The sequence below is a fragment of the Aricia agestis genome, chromosome 22, assembly GCF_905147365.1.
Source record: "Aricia agestis chromosome 22, ilAriAges1.1, whole genome shotgun sequence".
In the NCBI taxonomy this organism is placed as follows: Eukaryota; Metazoa; Arthropoda; class Insecta; order Lepidoptera; family Lycaenidae; genus Aricia; species Aricia agestis.
In genome coordinates, this window is record NC_056427.1 from 7,891,150 (window position 1) to 7,913,960 (window position 22,811).

Below are 22,811 nucleotides of genomic sequence, written 5' to 3' on the forward strand. Positions count from 1 at the left end.
ATAGTGCCCAAGTGTGTGCGCTGTACACAAGAGCACAAGCATAATAACCCCCTTTCTAACGCAGTTGGATGCTGTTCTACCAGAACAACATAACAGTTATAGAGATTTGAAACAAAGCATTCGCAATTTTCATAATAGCTTTTAGGCTGTTGCTCAGTTTTGGTACATTTAGCAATTTCCAGTGTTGCCAACTTAGATTTGCCCATTTTAGGGGAAAATTCAGGTGAGATGAAATATTTTCTGGGCATTTGTTTTAAGTATTTGATTAAAATTTACAATACAAGATGACGCCCGCAACTCCGTTGCGCCAAAATTAGTTTTTTGCTGGGAACCGTACAGTTTTTCACAGCAAAAACTGCGGGGCTAAAATGGTCCCATTTAGCAATTCCTCTCAATAAATTCAGCAAATGAATTGTGAAAACTGTTAAACTGACAAATGTCAAATCAGTACAAAAATACAGAAATGAATTGCAAGCAAAGTTGCATTTTGCGATTTTAGAAAATTGAATTAGGTATATTATGATTCATATCATGATTCTTCAAAGCGACCATTTTAGCCCCGCTGTTCTATTTCCTTTTCCGTCACTCAATGTATCTACACATAAAATTTCATCTAAATTGCTTCAGCCGTTTAATAGTGAAGAGGTCACAGATTGACACACTTTTGAATTTATATTTTATTAGTAAGGATTTGAGGAGTTTTTATTTAAATTGGGGGTAAATATTTTAAAGAGTTAGCAACACCGCGCTTAAGGGTGTTTTAAGGGTGGTAATTGTTATAATCCAGGTGCGATGTTTATTGCGATAATAACACTTATTTATACACAGCTAAAGGATTATAATTGCGTGCTTGTAATAAGTAGGGTGACAATATTATAGGAACAAGGAAAGACTTAATGATAATTGCTATTAGAAGTAATAAAAAGATAATTTTGAGGTGCTAATTTTCTTAAGAATTTAATTTTATTCAAAGACAAAATATAATGGGGAACATTGGTTGTATAAAGTTTGTTTGTCTGACTGTTTACGCTTAACAGTTGAACTGATTTAGACGAAATTTGGTATAGGAATGGTTTGAGAGCCGGGTAAGGACTTATTTTGATAGTTTTTGTAGCGGAAAAAATACAATTTTAGCACAATAAATGAATATCGGTACAACGGAGCCGACGTCAAGCGAATATTAATTACTTAACTGTAATTTAAGGAACATTTTGACATAAGCTCCATAAATTATCTAACAAAATCTTTATTAAATTGAATTTTAATCATCATTAGCTGGCTCTGAATGCGGCCGTTACTCTACAATGAACATAAATGGTCCTTACTCAATGTCCTCACTTTTTCCCAAATTATGCTCACCCTACATAAAGCGTCACATAATTAAAGTGTCTGCTATTTATAATCGAGATAATTACAAATGTGTACGCGCCCTAAATCGCGAGTGTGCGCGCGCCCTTATTTAATTAAGTCGTGAATTTTATTGAGACAGATTATATTTATTGAAAGTGTATGCTGCTGAATTAATCGTGTGAACAGTACATTCTTCAGGGATATAAACTATTTTTAACCTTTCTCTGGAGTCTTCGTACTAAAATGGAAATTGGTTCGGCGGTTTTAGCGAGGAGGAATAACAAACAAAAGAAAGACAAACTGACACAAATTCTCTTCGTTTATCCCACAGTAACCAGCTTTGTCCACACTGTGCTTTTTTCTGTTCGTCAAGGGCATGCGCTATAGCGCAGTCAACAGCGAACGGAGGCATGCCCGCGACGCATGTCTGGTCGTATCAAAAAAACAAAAATGACGTTGGCGTTGCGTTCGTTGACGTATTCAATTATTGAATGCACCAAAACGAAAGTTTAATGAAACATGACGAAAATTGAAGACGAAAGCGCATAGTGTGAACTATCAGAGAAGTTGATTCCTATGCAAATCGGGGACCTAAGTAGTTTGGTTGCGTTACGTCAAACCCAGCAGCAGTGACAGATCACAATTAACATTGAATTGACATATTCGACCAAATAACGTTAGTCTGTCAATTGCATAGGAATCAACTTCCTCGATGGTACATAAATATTCAAACTATTCATATTTCAACGAAAAAAACTAATAATAATAATAATAATAATACTCCCCCACACCGGTTTCGGTGACGGTGGCCGGTTTCATTGAAACCAGACCAGGTACGCAGGAGTAATTTTATAGTGCCCAAGTGTGTGCGCAGTACACAAGAGCACTCTCTATTCCTTTACTCTCATAACCCAGTGGGACGGAAGACCGACACGACTGGCGAGAGATCAGGCGCAGGACCGACTTTTTACATGCCCATCCGACGCATGGATCATCTTACTTGTCAGACAATCAGGTGATCAGCCTGCATTGTCCTAACCAAACTTGGAAATAACATGTTTCCAACGCGGGATTCGAACCCACGACCTCCGGAGTCGAGAGCGACGCTCTAACCACTAGACCACGGAGGCGTAACGACAAAAACTATCATAATATTGTCGCTTGTGATTGAAAGTATTTTTAAATACCAAAAATCTAATTTTCGTGAAGGGGCAGCAAAGATCTACTTACAATGTACACATTAGACAAGGAAAGTGACGAATTTTCATATTAATTATGTAAGTAAAGGTTATTTGAATCACGTGCAAGAAAAACCTTAAAAACCTTAAGAGGATACACCAGGGGCTAGAGAAATGAAAAAAAAGTACGTGTAATATCTATAGCTGTCTCTCTTACCTCAAGCCTATACCGCAGAACGCGATAGAGACAACTGCAGAAAATCCAGAAAATCAACGATTCGTTGTCCCCTGATTCCTTCTCCAAAACTTAACCGATTTAAGTACTTTTTTCATCAAAGATTAAAAAAAGGCTTGAGCTGTGTTCCTATGTTTTGCTTTTTTTTGTATAATCTAGCCAAATCTGTTTTCTAGACGTTTAAACACAGCGGAAAATCTGGCCATTTTTTTGGGTTTTTGAACGTTCATATCTTATTTAATAATTAAATTATGAAAAAAAAGAAAACATATTGACATTGTATTAGTGGCCGTAGATATTCAGGAAAAAAATTATAACTCTACTAGCATTATCCAGGGAGGAAACAGGGGACAACGTTTGTATGGAAAAAAGGGCGGTGTGGACTCCTCTTAAAGTATCTTAAAAACCTGAGCTGATAGAGGGAAAATTTCTTAGAAACATGTGACCGGGGCACAGGGTTCTTACAGGGACAGCTTTTAGTTTTCAGGCACCAAATTTACTGTTGACCTGTGTGATTTATTATTAATAGTATCTTAGTTCTGTGTTAAATTGATTATTTAATTATTTTAGTTAAGTAGGTACTAATTATGCTTGAATAATATGATTAACTTGTACCTTAGCTAATGTTGTGTCACCTATATTGTGTTGTTTTTTAACTTTAATGTTCAATACATGTATGTACTGCTGGTGTCCTTTTTGAATAAATAAATAAATAAACCTTCAGGACCGTACGTTTTGGCGTAATTTTTTCCCGTCTGTCTGTCAAAATTACATTTGAATCAACAAATCTTTACTATTTTCTTTACATACAATAAAAATGTAAGCAAAAATTCTCCTGAAAGGCAGAAAAAATGGGATAATAAAGGAATTTAACATAACAACAGGAATAAGACATAGAGGATATATTTTGACGTTCCACCCCTTTTCACCCCTTGCCGAATTTCGGCATTAACATACGGATCACGCTTGGCCGCGCACGAGCACCTGCTAGTGTCTTATGCGGTCCTGGTACAAGTTAAGAGCGATTTGAGGGTTTTTAAAATAAAAAATACAGGTGAATAACAAAATTCAGTGATAATACTTTAGGGTGTGTATGTGTTCCTTGTAGAGAGTTCACTGTGAAAATAGCAGCGCTGAAAGACCAAATTTTTTTCACTTTTGTATGGGGAAACTCATGATGCAGGACTCAGGAGTGCTTGCCCATACAAAAGTGAAAAAAATGTTTGGTCTTTCTTTTGCGCTGTCACTTTCACATGAGTGTACTCTTTACAAGGAACACGTACACACCCTAAAGTATTTTCACTTAGTTTTGTTAAACCCTGTATATAACAAAACACGTGTGGCACTCGTGGACTGCCGCGGTACAGCTGCATAGCATTTTTTATCAACTTATGCAATTATCATTCGCATACGTCTAGTCGCACGTACACAAATACCGTCTGCTGAACTGACACGACGTTGGACGATGCACGGCAGTCGGCAATGTCGAACCGCTGTGCCGGTCGGAGTGCAGGGGGAGCGTTAGGTTTATTTTCGTTACGGAATTTCTTGATTCGGTCGCCGGGCGTTTTGAGCGTTCATATTAGGGGTCCATGAACGTAGCAGAGTTATTAAAACTGTAATGATACCTAAATATTCCTTCTAATATAGATTTATTAGTTTTAATCACAATCAAATTTCAACTTTATCACCTGCGCATAAAGTTGCTAATTAATAGCACGTAATATTAATGAAAAACCAATTAAATTTGAATCTTCTCACCTTGTGATAAGGTGCATAATATCGGAATTGTATTAATTTTGAATAATTTGCGCCAAATTGGCAACAGTCATTAGTAATGATTGATTAGATCAATTTAATGATTCTGCGTTTGTAATGAAAATTCAAAAGGCCGGAAACGCACTTGGGGTTCCTCTGTTGAGCAATTAACTAGGTCATCAAAGGTTTTTAAGAAACTCACCTGTAACTTCTAGGTAGCACTTTGGTATTTGCATCAGGCTATTCTGCTCGTTTCAAGGTCAATAATGACAATTACAACTTTTGTCTACTGGGACATCATAAAATCCAAAAAGTGACTTTCTGATCTTTGCCGCAAGCGACCGCGAGCGACAAAAATTTCAAACAAAATGACACTTTATGATGTTGGTTATAAGGTTTCATTTTCTACCGCATTGGTCTAGCGATTGCCGCCGCTGCTTTGTAATGGATGGCGAGCAAAATGAACGCAATGAAGCCTAGGTTTAGGGGTTCCCAAACTTTTTCAGCCTGCGGCGCAGTTACACGTCACAATGTTTTGTCACGGCACCCTGCTCTACCTAGCTTTTAGAAAAACATACATAAATAAACACCTTTAGCGATCAACTGATCATAGTTAGGTTAACCTTCAAGCGGTCGCGCGGCGTCGAATCGACTCCTCTCAATACATTTTCGTTAATATTATCGACATTTCTCGTTGAATCTGTATCATTCTCTCAGTAGCTTTTCATAATTTATCTATCTACAAAATAAATAGCTTACACTTACTTTCCGCACCCCCTTTGCAGCAAGAACCTCAATTGTTTTGGTCTCGGCGCCGGCGTCGAGAAGACTCCGCGCGCCTCTCTTATAATTTTGTATGTAGTTTTCATATAATTGAGGCAAATTATATGTTTATTTATAAATCTAAGTCGTCGTTGACCAATAACACCGAGTGTTATTGCTAGATGAAGAAAAAAATGGAACTAGGATAAGAAAATTCCGATCACTTTTTCTGCCTCTGTTCACACAAGATACTTTGGATCACCTTATTGTGTAATTAAGTTTTTACTAAAAATACATTTAATTTTCTGGGTGACTGGGGGTGTTTACTTTTAAAAATAGTAATAATTAAATTTATGAAATAATAAATAATGTTGAATGAAAAGTGTTTTGTTTTCCAAATTCACCTACGACGTCTTTTAGGTTACGCGCGAGTCGCGACCTACTACCGTACTGCCGTTACAAAATAGCGCGCGCTCGCTTGAAGGTTAATAAGGTACACGAGGCAAATAATAATAAACAAATAATATTTAATCATCTACCTGCTATTCAATATTATAATTTTATTTTATCAGGGGCGAGCGAAGCGAGCCCTAGTATATCCCATAATGTTTACATTTTGTAATACACTTTACGTAAAAACTATCACGCCTATTGATTTGTGCTTTAACTTAGTAATTTTTATTTATATGTAGATGTGATATCATCAGTCAGTCAAGGTGTGATGACGCGAGCCCTCACAAAGCTCGGTTTTAGCTAGTAATATTTGTTGTGTTTTGCGCACCAGGGCGCCGTGCCGCGGCGCACACTTTGGGAACCCCTGGACTGTAGGTCATAAATTAGCTTTTTTTTTTATTTTTTTGTTGGTTGCGGCTTCTTGCGACAAGGATCGGAAAGCCATTTTTGTTGATGTTACCATCCTTAGGAAACTCACTTTGAGCTATTTGCACCAAGAAACGCTCCGTTTGTCGTATCCGATAGAAATTGCTCGTTTGCAACCGAAAACTCGGTTTTCAACACTGATATTGTCCGAACGCTGCCAGTATAAATAGTTGCTATTCTATTTTGGTGGAATTTATAACTCGTCTAACCTATATACGCCCACGGTGAGCCTTGATTCTGGTTAGGTCATATCCGTAATTTCAGGGTCAGAAGTAGATATAGTGCAGTATTTCCGGATAGAACGAACTGCAAACCTTGAAGAAGAGAGCGATTCCCTCAAAAGGCCGGCCGGTCCATGGGCGACGATAGTTGCTTTCCATCAGCCGACCCGTTTGCTCGTTTGCCCCCTTAATTTTATATACAGAAATTATAATGAGTAAAATGGTGTTTGTCTAAGTTGGATGGACCAGTACAAGTCCCCTCTATAAATGAGCATATTATTATAATAATAATAATACCCAATACACCGGTTTTGATGATGGTGGCCGGTTTTATTGAAACCAGGTCAGTTACCCAGGAGTAATTTTATGGTGTCCAAGTGTGTGCACAGTACACAAGAGCACTCTCTATTTCTTTACTCTCATAACCCAGTGGGACGGAAGACCGACACGACCGGCGAGAGATCAGGCACAGGACCGACTTTTTACATGCCCATCCGACGCATGGATCATCTTACTTGTCAGACAATCAGATAATACGCCTGCTTGGTTACACAAAACTCTAATAGGTGTCAGGAATCAGAATGCAATATATTGAAGGGCTGTTTCACCACGTTCTGATAAGTGCCGAATAGGCTATCCACCACTTAACTTGACAAAATATGAAGTATAGAGAATCTGCAAAAAAGTTGTGAATCGCCTATTCGGCACTTTATCAGAAAGTGGTGAAACAGGCCCTGAACCTATCAAATCACTGAAAGTTGCTGACAAACTTTCATGAAGTAGACCAAAGTTTCCAGCACTGAGCAGGCTGATGATGATTAACTACTGCTAAGAACACTCGATCATGTCAGCTTTCAAACGAAACTCGGCCAAGTGCGAGTTGGACTCGCGCTCAAAGGGTTCCTTGAACCTCTCTTTAGCTATTATCGTTCTTGTGATACAGCCTAGTGACAGACAGACGGACAAGCATCAAAGTCTTAGTAATAGGTTCCCGTTTTTACTCTTTGGGAACCCTAAAAAGATCTAAACTCGTCCGCTGAATTCTTCGATGCCACGGACAGACAGACAGACAGACCGACAGACGGAGTCAAACTTTTCACCCCTCTTTTTCATCAGCATAACACCAAATTAAAGTACCAGGCGCGCAGAAAATTACAGGAGCATTGTTGTGATCTCTCCCGTTAACACCTGTTCACATTAAAAGGGCTGAAACCGTTAATCCCCGCCGCTTTAATAGACGTCAACTGTGATGGATCTCCTTGGATATTATGCTGCCTTGGTGAGAGATGGTGCTGAGAATCTTGCCTTAAAATAACTTAATATACGAAAGTGTGTCTGTCTGTCCATTTCACGATAATGAAGCGATTTTGATGGAATTTAGTACGTAGACAGAGAGCGGAGTAGGACATAGGATTTTATGGTCCCCCAAAAAAAGGGTCCCCGTGTGATAAACAAATTTTAGCGCAACGAATATGTGGGTGTCTTTTTTGCGCCATAATTCGTTTATCGTTTGGAACCGTAAATTTTTCCGAAATAAACATTATCCTATATCCTTTCCCGGCACTCAAAGTATCTCCATGCGCATCAAAATTGGTTCAGCGGTTTGGGCGTAACTCTGTTACTTCATCACTCGGCACGCCCAAACCGCTGTTACCGTAATAGACAGACAGACACACTTTCGTATTTATATATTAATACTAGCTGTCCCGGCAAACGTTTCTTTGACCTATAAAGTATTTCGCTCGTATTATTTTATTGAAGTGACTAAATAAGTATGTCACCATGGCAACGTCCATCGCTATCCCGTCGCACAAACAATACTCGCCGTCAGTCTCGAGTTGTAATAATTTACTATAATTTTTTCAACAAATGCACTTATCAATATAAAAAGTACCCAGTAGCCGATTCTCAGACCCACTGATTATGCATATATAAAATTTGGTTAAAATCAGTAAAGCCGTTTCGGAGGAGTACGCGGCCTAAAATTGTGACACGAGAATTTTATATATAAGATATCCGACAATCTGTACATTTTGTGGTACACTTGACGCAAAACTATCACGCCTATTGATTTGTGCTTTAAGTTTTAACATAGTAATTTTTATTTATATGTAATAATAATAGCTCCCACACCGGTTTCGGTGACGGTGGCCGGTTTCATTGAAACCAGGCCAGCTACGCAGGAGTCATTTTATAGTGCCCAAGTATGTGCGCAGTACACAAGAGCACTCTCTATTCCTTTACTCTCATAACCCAGTGGGACGGAAGAACGACACGACCGGCGAGAGATCAGGCGCAGGACCGACTTTTTACATGCCCATCCGACGCATGGATCATCTTACTTCTCAGACAATCAGGTGATCAGTCTGCATTGTCCTAACCAAACTTGGAAATAACATGTTTCCAACGCGGGAATCGAACCCACGACCTCCGAGTCAAGAGCCGCGCTCTATACCACTAGACCACGGAGGCGTCAATAATAATAAATAATAAATAAATAGTAAATAAATAAAAAAATAAATAATAAATAAATAAATAAAAAAATAATAAATAAATTTGACGTGGGAGAGCCATGCTTCGGCACGAATGGGCCGGCTCGACCGGAGAAATACCACGTCCTCACAGAAAACCAGCGTGAAACAGCGCTTCCGCTGTGTTTCGCCGAGTAAGTGAGTTTACCGGAGGCCCAATCCCCTACCCTTTTCCTTTTCCCTACCCTCCCCTATTTCCTTCCGTACCCTCCCCTATTCCCTTCCGTACCCTCCCCTATTCCCTTCCCTACCCTCCCCTATTACCCCTTAGAAGGCCGGCAACGCACCTGCAGCTCTTCTGATGCTGCGAGTGTCCATGGCGACGGAAGTTGCTTTTCATTAAAAAAAAAGTAGTTTATATGTAGATGTGTTATCATCGGTCAGTCAAGGTGTGACGACGCGAGCCCTCACAAAGCTCGGCTTTTGCAGTAATGCTAGTATGGATTTGATGAGAATAACCTATCACCATGCCTTGTTTCAGGTCGTACTATGTCGGGCTGAGTGTGTTAGTGTGAGTGACAACATGGCGCTCAACGTTTTGACAGTTCTGACGTTAGCTGTCATCGGCTGTCAGCTAGCGCACGCCGCTACAGAGAGAGGTGAGTTATGTTAGCTTGGTAGTTGGTACGAACTATGAAGTGTTATGCTTCCCTGGTGTTTCGGAAACGGGTGCATGTCCTCACCTGTCAATTGCCATGTTATCCTGGTATTGTGAAGGGGGTGTTACAAGTTGCAAGGGAATGTCATCACATCAGACACCAACATAGATAAAATTCATTTAAGGTGGTAAGTTACAAAATGGTTTTTGTTGCGTAATTTAAAAACCATAAATACATTTCATATAAGCTATGCGCAAATTAAAGTGTATGCTTGAACCAATCCATGTACAAATTTTGGAAGCTTAAATCAGTCTCCTCTGTTGGCAAAATAGGAATCCCTTTTTTTACAGAGGTCTTTTTGATTGATTATTCTGTTATAAAAGTTGACCAATCGTGTTATGCTATGGGTAATTCAAAGACAAAGACATGATGAATACTGACAATGAACTTTAATTTCTTAGCTTTGGTCATTGCTGAGAAAAATCGATATCGTTACAGCCAAATTATCAAGGCGTCGCCTTAAAGACAAAATTCTTTTTTGGGGTGCCGCCACCAGAAAAAAATTTGAGAACCGCTGAACTATAATGTCCTGAAAATGGCCATAGACAGCCATTATCCAAAAAAAGTTAAGACAATTTTTGAAATGTCAAAATGGCCACAAATAACACCGAAGTGTCTACGCAATGTTATTCCCCTAATTCCCTGAAAACCTTTAAAAATTATATCATTCAAATCTGCTCAGCTGTTCTAGCGTGAATGAAATCCATTCAGAATTTTTAATCTTTTAGGAAAAATTATTGTTCCAAATATAGTATCACTCGCCATTAGCGAAAAACCGGCCAAGTGCTAGTCGGACTCGTGCATTACGGGTTCCGTACCATTCATAATAATATAATATAATATAATATAATATATTTTTTTTATGAAATAAGGGGGCAAACGAGCAAACGGGTCACCTGATGGAAAGTAACTTCCGTCGCCCATGGACACTCGCAGCATCAGAAGAGCTGCAAGTGCGTTGCCGGCCTTTTAAGAGGGAATAGGGTAATAAGAGAGGGTAGGGAAGGGAAGGAAAGGGAATAGGAGAGGGTAGGGAAAGGAATAGGGTAGGGGATTGGGCCTCCGGTAAACTCACTCACTCGGCGAAACACAGCGCAAGCGCTGTTTCACGCCGGCTTTCTGTGAGAACGTGGTATTTCTCCGGTCGATCCGGCCCATTCGTGCCGAAGCATGGCTCTCCCAAATGCGAAAGTGTGCCTATCTGTTACCTCTTACTGCCCAAACCGCTGAACCGATTTTAAGGAAATATAGTATGGAGATACTTTCCTGGGAAATGAGATAGGATACTTTTTATCCCGGAAAATTCCCGAGTCCCGTGCGATAAAATAATTTTTGGATGAGTAGCTCTAGCGAAGAGACGAACAGAAAAATTGAAAGCAGAAAGTTAGATGCCGTTTTCACCGTTCAACTACGGAACCCTAAAAGATTTCCTTGAAAAGTTTGGAAATGAAATATTAAGAAAAGCGAAAAACACAATTCTTTGTTAGCAAAGTTTTTCGTGAAAAACTCGACTTGATCTTTCCATCTGATGGATGAGTGAAAATGTGGCCTAAGATAATAGCCTATGTTAAGAGGATACAACAGGGGCTAGAGAAATGAAAAAAAAGTACGTGAAATATCTATAGCTGTCTCCCTTACCTCAAGCCTATACCGCAGAACGCGATAGAGACAACTGCAGAAAATCGACGATTCGTTGTCCCCTGATTCCTTCTCCAAAACTTAACCGATTTAAGTACTTTTTTCATTAAAGATTAAAAAAAGGCTTGAGCTGTGTTCCTATGTTTTGCTTTTTTTGTATAATCTAGCCAAATCTGTTTTCTAGACGTTTGAACACGGCGGAAAATCTGGCCATTTTTTTGGGTTTTTGAACGTTCATATCTTATTTAATAATTAAATTATGAAAAAAAAGAAAACATAGGGACATTGTATTAGTGGCCGTAGATATTCAGGAAAAAAAATATAACTCTACTAGCATTATCCAGGGAGGAAACAGGGGACAACGTTTGTATGGAAAAAAGGGCGGTGTGGAATCCTCTTAAAGATAGCCTATGTCCTATTGTAAGGAAGTTTCTTACTCTTTGCTGAGAAGATTTTGATAAAATTGTACAGGGTGTAACAAAACTAAGTGATAGTAATTAGGGGGGTATCCCTTATACAGGCTGTAACAAAACTAAGTCATAATACTTTAATGTATAATATGTTCCTTGTAGAGAGTTCACTGTGAAAGTAGCAGCGGTGAAAGACCAAAAATTTTGTTCACTTTTGTATGGGGCACGTGACGCTGGGGCTTCAGAGCTGCTACTTTCACAGTGAACTCTCTACAAGGAACACGTACACACCCTAAAGTATTATCACTTAGTTTTGTTACACCCTGTATAGAGTTTACTGTGAAAGTGGCAGTGCTGAAAGATTTACTTTTGACGTAGTTCAAAATCTATACTAATATTACAAAATATTTGAAAGTATGTCTGTTACCTCTTCACGCCCAAACCGCTGAACCGATTTTGCTTAAAGTAGGTGAGGATATGCTTTGAGTCCCGAGAAAGGACATATGATACTTTTATCTCGGAAAAATGTACGGTTTCCGATTTACGATTAATTTTCACTTTATTTAAACCAGATTTTAAATAAATCACCAGGGACACATAATTGTACAAGAGCTCATTTAAATATAAACGCAAAATTACTGTCAATCATTATAATGAGTGTGGTACATTTCGTTAGCCTGTTTTGTTGGCGAGATGAGGCCAGCATCCCTTGCACCGAAATACATTCAGGGGAACAGCGGGGCTAAAATGGTCGCTTCCATGGGCGTACCGAGGGGGGGGGGCAGCTGCCCCAACCTGGATCACGTTGACGTCCGTATTAAGTATAATATTATCTAGTACTTTTATCTATAAAAATTAAAAATTAAGAACGATTTTTTGCCATTTGTTTGCAATACACTATTTTTACAACTAAAAATTATATTTTTTTTATTCTTTATAAACACTTAGCTTATGAAAAATCTGATTTGCCCCCTCCCTAGCCCAGAACCTGGGTAATTTGCCCCCCCCCCTGGCACCAGAGTCTGGGTAATTTGCCCCCCCCCTGGCTCAGAACCTGGGTACGCCCATTGTCGCTTCAATCATAATATTATAAATACTAGCTGTTTCCCGCGACTTCGTCCGCATCACCAAAATGGGATAACAAAGATAATAAAAAAGAGAAAAAAAATCCCCTTTTTAAGGTTCCTTTATAAAAAAAGTAAAATATATCCTCCCGTCGGTAAGTCGGTTAAAACGTAGCCTAAGTTATTACTTACTACATCAGCTATGTGCCTAAAAAAGTCCCGTCAAAATCGCTCCAGCCATTTCAGAGATTAGCCGGAACAAACAGACAGACAGACATACAGACAAAAATTGTAAAAAATGTTGTTTTGTTGTCTGTGCCCTATATACATTCATATGCATGTAGTAAAAAACGGTTCTTTCAGTATTACAAACAGACACTCCAACTTTATTTATATGTATCGATTATGATTGAAGCGATAATATTATGATTTATTTTTTTAATCGCAAAATGGTCACACTCATTCGTACATATTCGTCAGTTTGACACTTTTGACAATGCTGAATTGAAAGGAATAATTGCTAAATGCGACTATAAATCTTTAGGGTTCCATACCCGAAGGGTAAAAACGGGACCCTATTACTAAGACTTCGTTGTCTGTCCGTCTGTCCGTTTCCAGGCTGTAACTCAAGAACCGCTATAGCTAGACTTCTGAAATTTTCACAGATTGTGTATATCTGTTGCCGCTATAATGACAAATACTAAAAACAAAATAAAATCCATACTGATATTATAAATGCGAAAGTATCTCTGTCTGTCTGTCTGTCTGTCTGTCTGTCTGTCTGTCTTGCTTTCACGCCAAAACTACTGAACCGATTGCAATGAAATTTTGTATACAGTTATTCTAGAGTCTGAGAAAGGACATAGGCTACATTTTGATGTGGGAAAATATCTTATTTCCATGAAAATATCGATGAAAATGAATTCGCATTGCGCGTGGCCAGCGCTCATCCCGGGGGTCCTGGGTTCGAGTCCCGCAGGCGGAACAAAAAGTTTTCAATGTTCCTGGGTCTTGGATGTGTATTAAAATAAAATTTCAAAAATCTTAAACATATTTTATGTATAATACTAGCTGTTGCCCGCGACTTCATCCGCGTGGACTTTAGTTTATAGCGCGCGGTGTCAACAAAATTTGTGTCAAATTTAAAAACTTTTTAAAACCCTGGTAAGTGGTACCCCTCTTAGGGCCGCGCTACACCGGAATGGCAGCGCTGAAAGTGCTCGCCTCGCCGCTGCCATTCCGGTGTAGCGCGGCCCTTATTAATCAAAACAGCTGTGCAGTGTGCACATAATCTATACTAATATTATAAATGCGAAAGTATCTCTGTCTGTCAGTCTCGCTTTCACGCCAAACGCCAAAACTACCGAACCGATTGTAATGAAATTTTGTATACAGATAGTCTAAAGCCTGAGAAAGGACATAGGCTACTTTTTTACTGAAAAAAAGGGTTGTAAGGGGGTGAAAATGCGTAAATTTGTTCAAATTAAGTTTGTTCCAACAATTCATAATATATGGCGCCGTGCGTCTTCTATATCGCGCTGACGCTTGCTCAAAAGTCTTTCTATAAGACGTGGTATCATCTTACATTTAAGTTTCGATTGTTATATCTATTCTACGGTATTAAATAACTCAGTACTTTATCTGTGCAGTGACGTAACCTTAAACCTATCAATGATAAATAGTTTATGGGTAAAGTTTTGTAATTGGGGGCTAAAAAAGCTTTAAAATTTGGCATAAAATATAAAGTTTAATATAAAAAATGAAATACTTATTGTGTGCACACTGGACAGCTGTATTGATTTAAGGGGTACCAGGGTTTTTTTATAAAAGCTTTTGACACCAATTTTGTTGACATCGCGCTTTATAAACTGAAGTCCACGCGGACGAAGTCGCGGGCAACAGCTAGTTAATATATAAAGAGGGCTCCGGCCTCCGATGCAACAAACGTGATTTTTCGGCCTTTTTCGCTCTATATCAATAATGGTTTGAGGTAGGCACTTGAATTTTTCACATATTCTTGTTTTATATGTGTAATTTAATATTTAATAATAATATTAAAATAAAATAAGAATTTAAGGGGGCGCCCGTACAAAAAACCTAATTTTTAGGCTATTTTGGCTCTGTATTGCTACGGAACCCTTCGTGCGCGAGTCCGACTCGCACTTGGCCGATTTTTTATTAAATTACTTATTAGTAATTACATTAGATAGTTTTTGTTGCGGAAAAATTTACGGTTCCCTTCGGAATTCCCTATCTATACGGAACACGGATACGTTGTATAAAACTTGTTCACGTTTGTATGAATATTGGTCGCAGTGTTATCTGACCAATCGAGAAATGCGATATTCAAACACGTCTGTCACAAAAGGAGGAAACATACATATGATTGGATCTGCCTGTCCCCCGGTTTCGGGGTTTTTGCTCGTGCACTCCAAATTGTACGATAACTGTGGACTTGGGCAGAATTTTTGTGTAAATATGTTTGAAGAACGTTGATAATTAAATTTACGGAAAAATAGCTTTGAATATAAATCGAATTTTCATGTCGCTGGTTTGTTGACCCAGCCAGGTCCGCAAGATTTTTATAGTGCCAGAGTACGTGTATAAACCAAATATAGATGTTCAACACGATCGGCGAGAGATCGGATAGAACAAAAATTGTAATAATCCACAGATCATCAATATCTTTATGTAGCTATCGCAGTTCTCGACACAGACGGACGGACAGACAGCAAAGTCTTAGAAATACTAAAATATAAAAACAACCCTTTGGGTACGAAACCCTAAGAAAATATAATTTGTTTGGATTTTCAAAATTCGTTTGAATTTGAACGAACAACTTGAGATTCTGTAAACAAACTTGTCGAGTGCAGCCGAAAAGTTTTTCGACTATTGTTCTTGTAATAATTAAGTGTTGTTAAATTATAAGTGCCTCTTAGCGGAAACTTTGCGAACACTCAAATACTTGGGAACGTCTTTTCAGTGAATAAATTAAAATAATAAGTTTGAAGAAAAGAAAAGAGAGAAGAGATTTTCAATTAATTAATGTGAATAAAAATAAAAACTAAAATTACTTGTAATTTTTTAAAGTGAAAACTGACTTAGAACTTTTTTGGGTTGAGTAAACATTTTGAACGGTCGTCATAACAAGGTCCTGTGATATTCATCTGTTTCCTCATAACTTCTAAATAAAGTGTCATTCTTGATCATCCGCTCGTTATAGGCTGCATGACGTCACATTGAAAGGACTACGGCCTCTACGGGCATTGGGCAGTGCCTTAAATAGCCTTTTTTGTGCATAGTGCAAGCTTCTATAACTGCCCCCTTTTTTAGATGTTATAGGTACCCAGAGCAATGCTATGTAAAGCCCTCTCTGGTCTGGCCATTCTTGCGCCCCCCAGAATCTACGCCCTGTGCCTAGGCACCGGTGGGGGCGGTGCCACCGGTTTTACGGCACTGTCTATGGGACATAAAACAAAGAAACAAGAAATAGAGTTCTTGACGGTGTCGTAAGGTATATTAAATTAAAGACAAATAAATACAAAGAAAGAAAGATATAAAGATACTTAGAGTCCCGGGAAAAGACAAAAGATAGTTTTTATCCCGGAAAAATGTACGGTTCCCGTGCAATAAACGTATTTTGGCACAACTGAGTGGCGAACGTCATCTAGTTTCAAATATTTAAGTTACGTTTTCGAAATATTATAAGTAGTTTTTTAAACTGCCCTATAGTTTGATATGTAACCGTTTTCTTCTTTTTAATACATGGAAAGTTAAGTAAATACATCAATTAATCTCCTTTTTTGAAGTCGGTTAGAAAAAGTTTATGTCTGAGTTATTTTTTTATTATAAAAAGTTTGTATACAAAAAAAAAACACTCAGATTAAAAAGTCCCAAGTCCACAATATACGTGGAAGCATGTATGAACTGGACAGTGGTGGATTGAATTTTATCTGGATGGGCAAAATATTTGTCGAGTCCATCAAGAGATATCGTTATTTCTGGCTGTTTGTCCGTCGGTCTGTACGTTCATTTTGTTAGTTGACGAAGCGACGTCTCTGAAATTGAATGCGACGGGCTTGGAAGTTTTTTTGGAACGGAAACTTGGTATAGGGTTAAAAAGTATAACGTTTTTGCGCGAATATAAACGACTTTTTTCAAGTAACAGACGAGGACAAAATATATACGGGGACTGCCGAGGTAAAGCTTTTTCATAGCATTTTTCATCAACTTATGCAATTATAATTCGCATACGTCTAGTAACACGCAAACAAACGCCCTGCTGAGATCTGGGAACGTTGCAACACACCCCGAGCCACAACGAGCCGAAGTCTGCCGAACTGAAACGACGTTAGACGAATGTTAGGTATTTTTCGTTACGGATTTTCTTGATTCGATCGCCGCGCTCAAAGCCTGAGAATGGGTTACAATTTTGACATTTATTTTTACTCAAAACACTAAAGCTATATCCATTTTCCTCCTAAGATCTATCCTAGCTTAAGATCCTAGGGATCTATAAGCGCTAAGGAGCTCTAGGTCCTGAATTCAGATAGCCCTGAATAAGATACCGCGACAACAGGAGCACGGAGGCTGTAACTTTTACATAATGTACAACCCGTCCGGGATTATTTTACCTCCGAGTCTTGGAGTTTGAATCTTAACTTACCGGAATAAGGGATACGGAATTATGTAGGCGCAACACGTGATAATTCGTAAAATTTTCACGGAAAACAATGAATACTAATTTTGTTTCGTGCCATTTCGCTTTCTGATTTTTTTGAAGGTTATTGCAGGGTCATAGTGGACTTATCGGTCACTCGGTGTCTACAGTCTACACTGCAGTAGTTATAGTGGGAACGGATCCTAACAAATGATATGATATAAAACTCCAAGAATAAGTAATGATACACGGTTGACAACGGCGGTTCACGGTCGTCAACCGTGTATCAGATACTTTATGTAGCACTTGGATGACAGGGAACATTGTCATGGATTTAAAACTGTCACCCTAAATTACACTTGCAATAGCTAGATGACATTCACCGAAGTGGAGGTGAAACACCTATCATACACCTGTCAAGTGATACTTTAAAAGATGGTGGTGTTAAACATCATTGTAGAGTGGTATTTACTCTTGAGTTATTGACGTTTCTCTCTAGTTTGTGTATAATTTTTATACATAATTTTTAAGTGACTGTTCACTGGATGTTACTTTGACATTCTTCTAGGTTCAACCGCCATCTTGTGTTACATTCCAGATAATATGTCGTTCGACCATGTTGAACCGCCATCTTATACCATTGCGAGCTGTCATTATAACGTTCGGCCATGTTGAACCGCCATTTTAACCCGTCAATCGTGGGAAACGAGACACAATCGATATTCTATTGTGTCTCGTTCACCGGTGAGGGTTTGATGAAATTAAATAACTGACACCTACAATATCAAGCAAGGTAATCACAAAACCTGACTGACTTTGGCAACTCACAGAGCCTATATTAAAAAGAAGAAGGAATAACTGACAGCTGTCATTCTGACATTCCGCCATTTTGTTCCGCCATCTTGGCTCCCTCGCGTGTAATGGCGCGTGATATTACGCCGTGATGTATTTAAATAATCTACATTTAATACGTTGGGAATGCAATTTGTGGAAATTGCCACCCAATTTACGTTTTCCGTGATGTATAGGGGATTTTTTTTAAATCAATGTTACCCCAAAATGGCAAATGCCAAATCCATCCTATAAAATGCGAAAGTGTCTCTGCCTGTATGTCTGTAACCTGTTCATGCCCAAACCGCTAAACCTTGCTGAAACGTAGGAAGACACTGTAAGTCCCGGAAAATGACTTAGGATACTCTTTGTTCCCGTAGAATGTACGGTTCTATCTCTACGGTTCTAATCTACTTGTGCTACGGGTGTTATCTAGTGCCTTGAGTTTTTGCTCGACTTCCAAAATAGGAGGTTCTTATGTACTTTATTTATTAAAAGCACATAGGCAACATTAATTCTTCCCGTGGGAAAGATTTAATTGTCACGGGTTACTAGGAGCGCATAAACACGAAACAATGATCTCTGGCGGGCCGCCAACAGCTAAGCAGCCGGAAAATGGCTTGAAATCACAACACCGAGTAAATTACACAAGTTATGCTATCCTGGTTATAAAGTGGCTGTTCACGCGACTTTCGGTATAAACTCCTAAAGTTTATGAGCTCCGGTAGACTAAAAGGTTTTAAACCAGCTTGGCTATCTTTGAGCAAACTTTGGCTAGGCCGTTAGAAGTAGAGACGCTCGGAACTCAGTTGCATTGTAATTGTCCAATATCCTTTCCCGTCTCGGAAACTTGATTTACACTCGCGCGCGAGCCACGAGGCGAGCCGCGAGACGCGCCGCCAGCCCTGAGTGTAAACTCGAGCTCGCGGCTCGTCTCGCGGCGCGGCTCGCGGCTCGCGGGGCTCGCGTCGGGAGCGATTTCCAAAAGAGCTCGAAGGGGACGCGAGCTTTGTGTTTACACTCGCGCTTCGACGCGAGCTGCAAGACGCGCCGCGAGCCGAGCCACGAGGCGCGAGTATAAATCTCGTATCAAAGTATGTCCCTACCGAAAATCTAAACTTAATTTCAGACAGATTGACAGACAGTGCAAACTTGTAGTACTTATTGCTTAAGCTAAAAATTCCTAGTACAACAAAAAAAGAATAACGCAAATCGGACTTCTAGTTTCGGAGATTCGGTGACGGTGGCCGGTTTCATTGAAACCAGACCAGGTACGCAGGAGTAATTTTATAGTGCCCAAGTATGTGCGCAGTACACAAGAGCTATCTCTATTCCTTTACTCTCATAACCCAGTGGGACGGAAGACCGACACGACCGGCGAGAGATCAGGCGCAGGACCGACTTTTTACATGCCCATCCGACGCATGGATCATCTTACTTGTCAGACAATCAGGTGATCAGCCTGCATTGTCCTAACCAAACTTGGAAATAACATGTTTCCAATGCGGGAATCGAACCCACGACCTCCGAGTCGAGAGCGACGCTCTTAAGGAATTGATAACTTCCTTTTTTGAAGTCGGTTAATAAAGAGTACGAATCAGCATAGAATATTCACCGAAAAATCTCCACACAATTTTATAAGAGAACCAATAAATGCTAAGTCGTTTAAATAAAATTATACTCAGCCATCTTGAGTGTAATAAAATGTTACGGCTCTGCTGATACAGATAATGTCAGTGGCGTATTCGGTAGCGGGAGCCCCTTTTGGCGCCCTTCTTATTTTGTTTCTAAGGCTGTAGGGTGTCGGCCATACTTAGGGTGGGTTGCATCAACTTACTTTATCTATAACTGTAACTTTAAGTTTAACTATAACTTTAACTTTAACTAAAATGCAAAATGTCAAATCTTTGGTTAAAGTTAAAAATGGATGCCATCAAGACGCCATATTTAACCATAACCATAGACAAGGCTTTAAATGCACGTGGCGAAAAAAGGAACTAACGCTGTCATCATACAAAAACGCCATTTTTGACAGTTCTCCTTATAAAGCCTTGTCGGACCAGCAACGTCTTTTGTCAAATTCTGTGGTCAAAGTTAAGGTTAAAATTAAATTTTCCCCTATTAAAACCATAACTTTGACCAAAACTTTAATTTTAACCACGCCTCTGGTGCAACCCACCGCAACTTTAATATTATAAATGCGGAAGTTTGTCTATCTGTTTGTATGTTACCTCTTCACGCCCAAACCGCGAAACTGACTTTACTGAAATTTTGTATCAAGATACTTTTAATCCTAGAAAAGGACATAATATGATACTTTTTAACCCGGAAAAAATTACGGTTTCCGCGCGATAAACGATATTAGGCGCAACGGAGCACACCTGCATCTAGTTTTTGATAATTCTATCATTCATCATCGTCGTTGTAAATTTTGGGCATGTTCCGAAATAAAACCCAGTATGTAGGTCAGTGCAATGACGTGAACAATCGACACCACACTGTTTATTCTGAAAAACACGCAGTGTATTGACTTATGCCTTTGTTGGGATGTCATTATAATACTTACTAGCTATTTGACCGAGCTTTGCTCGATATATATATTATACACACAAGAATTGCTCGTTTAAAGATATAAGATATATAGCCCACCAGTGGTGATGTAAGATATCTTGCTGCAATATTTTCATGCCAGAGGCAGCACTTGCACGGACAGTAAACAAAAGTTTTTGTTTGACGTTTGACAACGTTTCTGTCTATATTCTGATATGCCGTGCAACATGTCGGATTGTGGTCGGCTTATTAGCGCCCTAGTCTGCTCTGACTTTTGCGTAATATTCTACTCCGTATTCCCTATTAAGTATTATGGCGTCACAACCATTGGCTACACTGGAAACATTTCAGAACTCATACACTATTTCTGCATGTTTCTTAATTCTCAGTTTTTGCTTTAAAATTGCATTATATTAAGGAGAGTGTTAATTCTAAGTACTAGGAGAGCAGAGACGTAGTGGTGTCGCCCTGTCTCATAAATTGCGGTTACACCACCGAAGGTTTATGTGCTCCTGGTAGTTGCCAGCTCCTTAGCTTGAATTATAATATTGTGTGTCTGTCTATCTGTCTGCCTGTGTATCTGTTTGTTTATGCCTGCCGCTTAAAGGAATAAGGCTGTTTAGTCATGTCGCTTAAGTTACTAAACTCGATTCATAGGATAGTTATTATAAGTATCTTCATAGCTTTCAGCAAAACCGGTTCAGTGGTTTGGGCGTGAAGAGGTAACAGACTGAAAGATAGACATACCTTCGCATTTATGAATGTTAGTGTCTAACCATAAAGTTAATATACCTAGCGGAATAGAGAAACAAAGGCCTGAGCAAGAGAGATGTCACTATCAGTAACACTGCGTGGTAAAAAGAGACGTGTGATACATGACAGCAGCACTCTTTTTTTGACGTCCAGTTTCGTTCCGGTTTCGTTTGACAGCTCGAGATTGTTGCTCTATTCCGCTAGGTTTTATGGTCTAAACACCATGCTGAATTTCCGCGGCGAAACTTCGGCTTGATTCCGCCTGCATGGTATTTTAAATTACCGATGATACACCATGCCGAAATTCCGTCGTGTTATATTGTATGCGTTTGACATTGCTGACGTCTGTCAAAAGTGAAGAAATTAAAAAGTGGCAACATCGTAGTGTCATCCCTTTCAAATCAATATAAGAAAAAAGGGATGGCACTACGATGTTGCCACTTTTTAATTTCTACACTTTTTTGACAGACTGAATTCATGCGAAACTTTGGCCGCGTAACTTCGGCATGGCGTGTTTAGTATATCTCTATATTTTATATGCTTGCCTTCGTATAAGACTGTTTGTCTGATCCTGTCGCTTAAGCTACTAAACTTGAATCATAGGATATAAATGCGAGAATTTCTGTCAGTCTGTTTATCTGTCGATTTGTCTATCTGTCTGGCTATTTCTTCATTAATTGTCTGTCTGATTGTCTGTCTTTTTGTGTGGATGTATGTTTTGTATGTCTCTCTATTATTTCTGCCATATTTCACTGTCTATCTGGTACCTGAGCTGCATTTTAACTGCCGAACCGGATAGACTGCCGAAACGTGGGTTTTTTTCTGTCCCGAAAAGGGTACGGTTCCCGGGCGATAAATTAATTTTGGCGCAACGGACTTGCAAGCGTCTAGTATACACAATAACAAATACTATGTTTTTACAATGTGAAAATTTGCATGAAAACATAATAACTTAATGTTGTTTGAGTCTCGTTAAAATATTTCGAACCATTGTTAATACGTGTACAACTAACAACGAGTACAGTTGCACGATAATTTATGTTTATCTCTGATCTGTTATGTAAATTAAATAAATATTATACTAATACTAGCTTTTGCCCGCGGCTTCGCTCGCGTTAAGAATTATTTTTATATACAAACTTTCATCTCCTATTTTAACCCCTTGGGGTTTGAATTTATCAAAATCCTTTTTTAGCGGATGCCTACGTCATAACATCTACCTGCATGCCAAATTTCAGCTCGATCCGTCCAGTGGTTTGGGCTGTGCGTTGATAGATCATCATGTCAGTCAGTCACCTTTGAGTTGTATATGTCGCAGCCGACTGGTTTAAA

The 22,811-nt window shown here is 39.1% G+C and overlaps 1 protein-coding gene across 2 annotated transcripts in view; it reads left to right on the forward strand.

The window, feature by feature from the left end:
- The window catches only part of LOC121738194, a 444,621-nt gene that overhangs the window by 18,414 nt on the left and 403,396 nt on the right, over positions 1–22,811 (forward strand). For both annotated transcript variants that reach the window (XM_042130106.1, XM_042130105.1), the window contains exon 2: positions 9,396–9,513. In XM_042130106.1, the coding sequence (XP_041986040.1) occupies positions 9,438–9,513 (76 nt within the window). In that variant the 5' untranslated portion in view covers positions 9,396–9,437. The remainder of the gene's footprint in view (positions 1–9,395; positions 9,514–22,811) is intronic.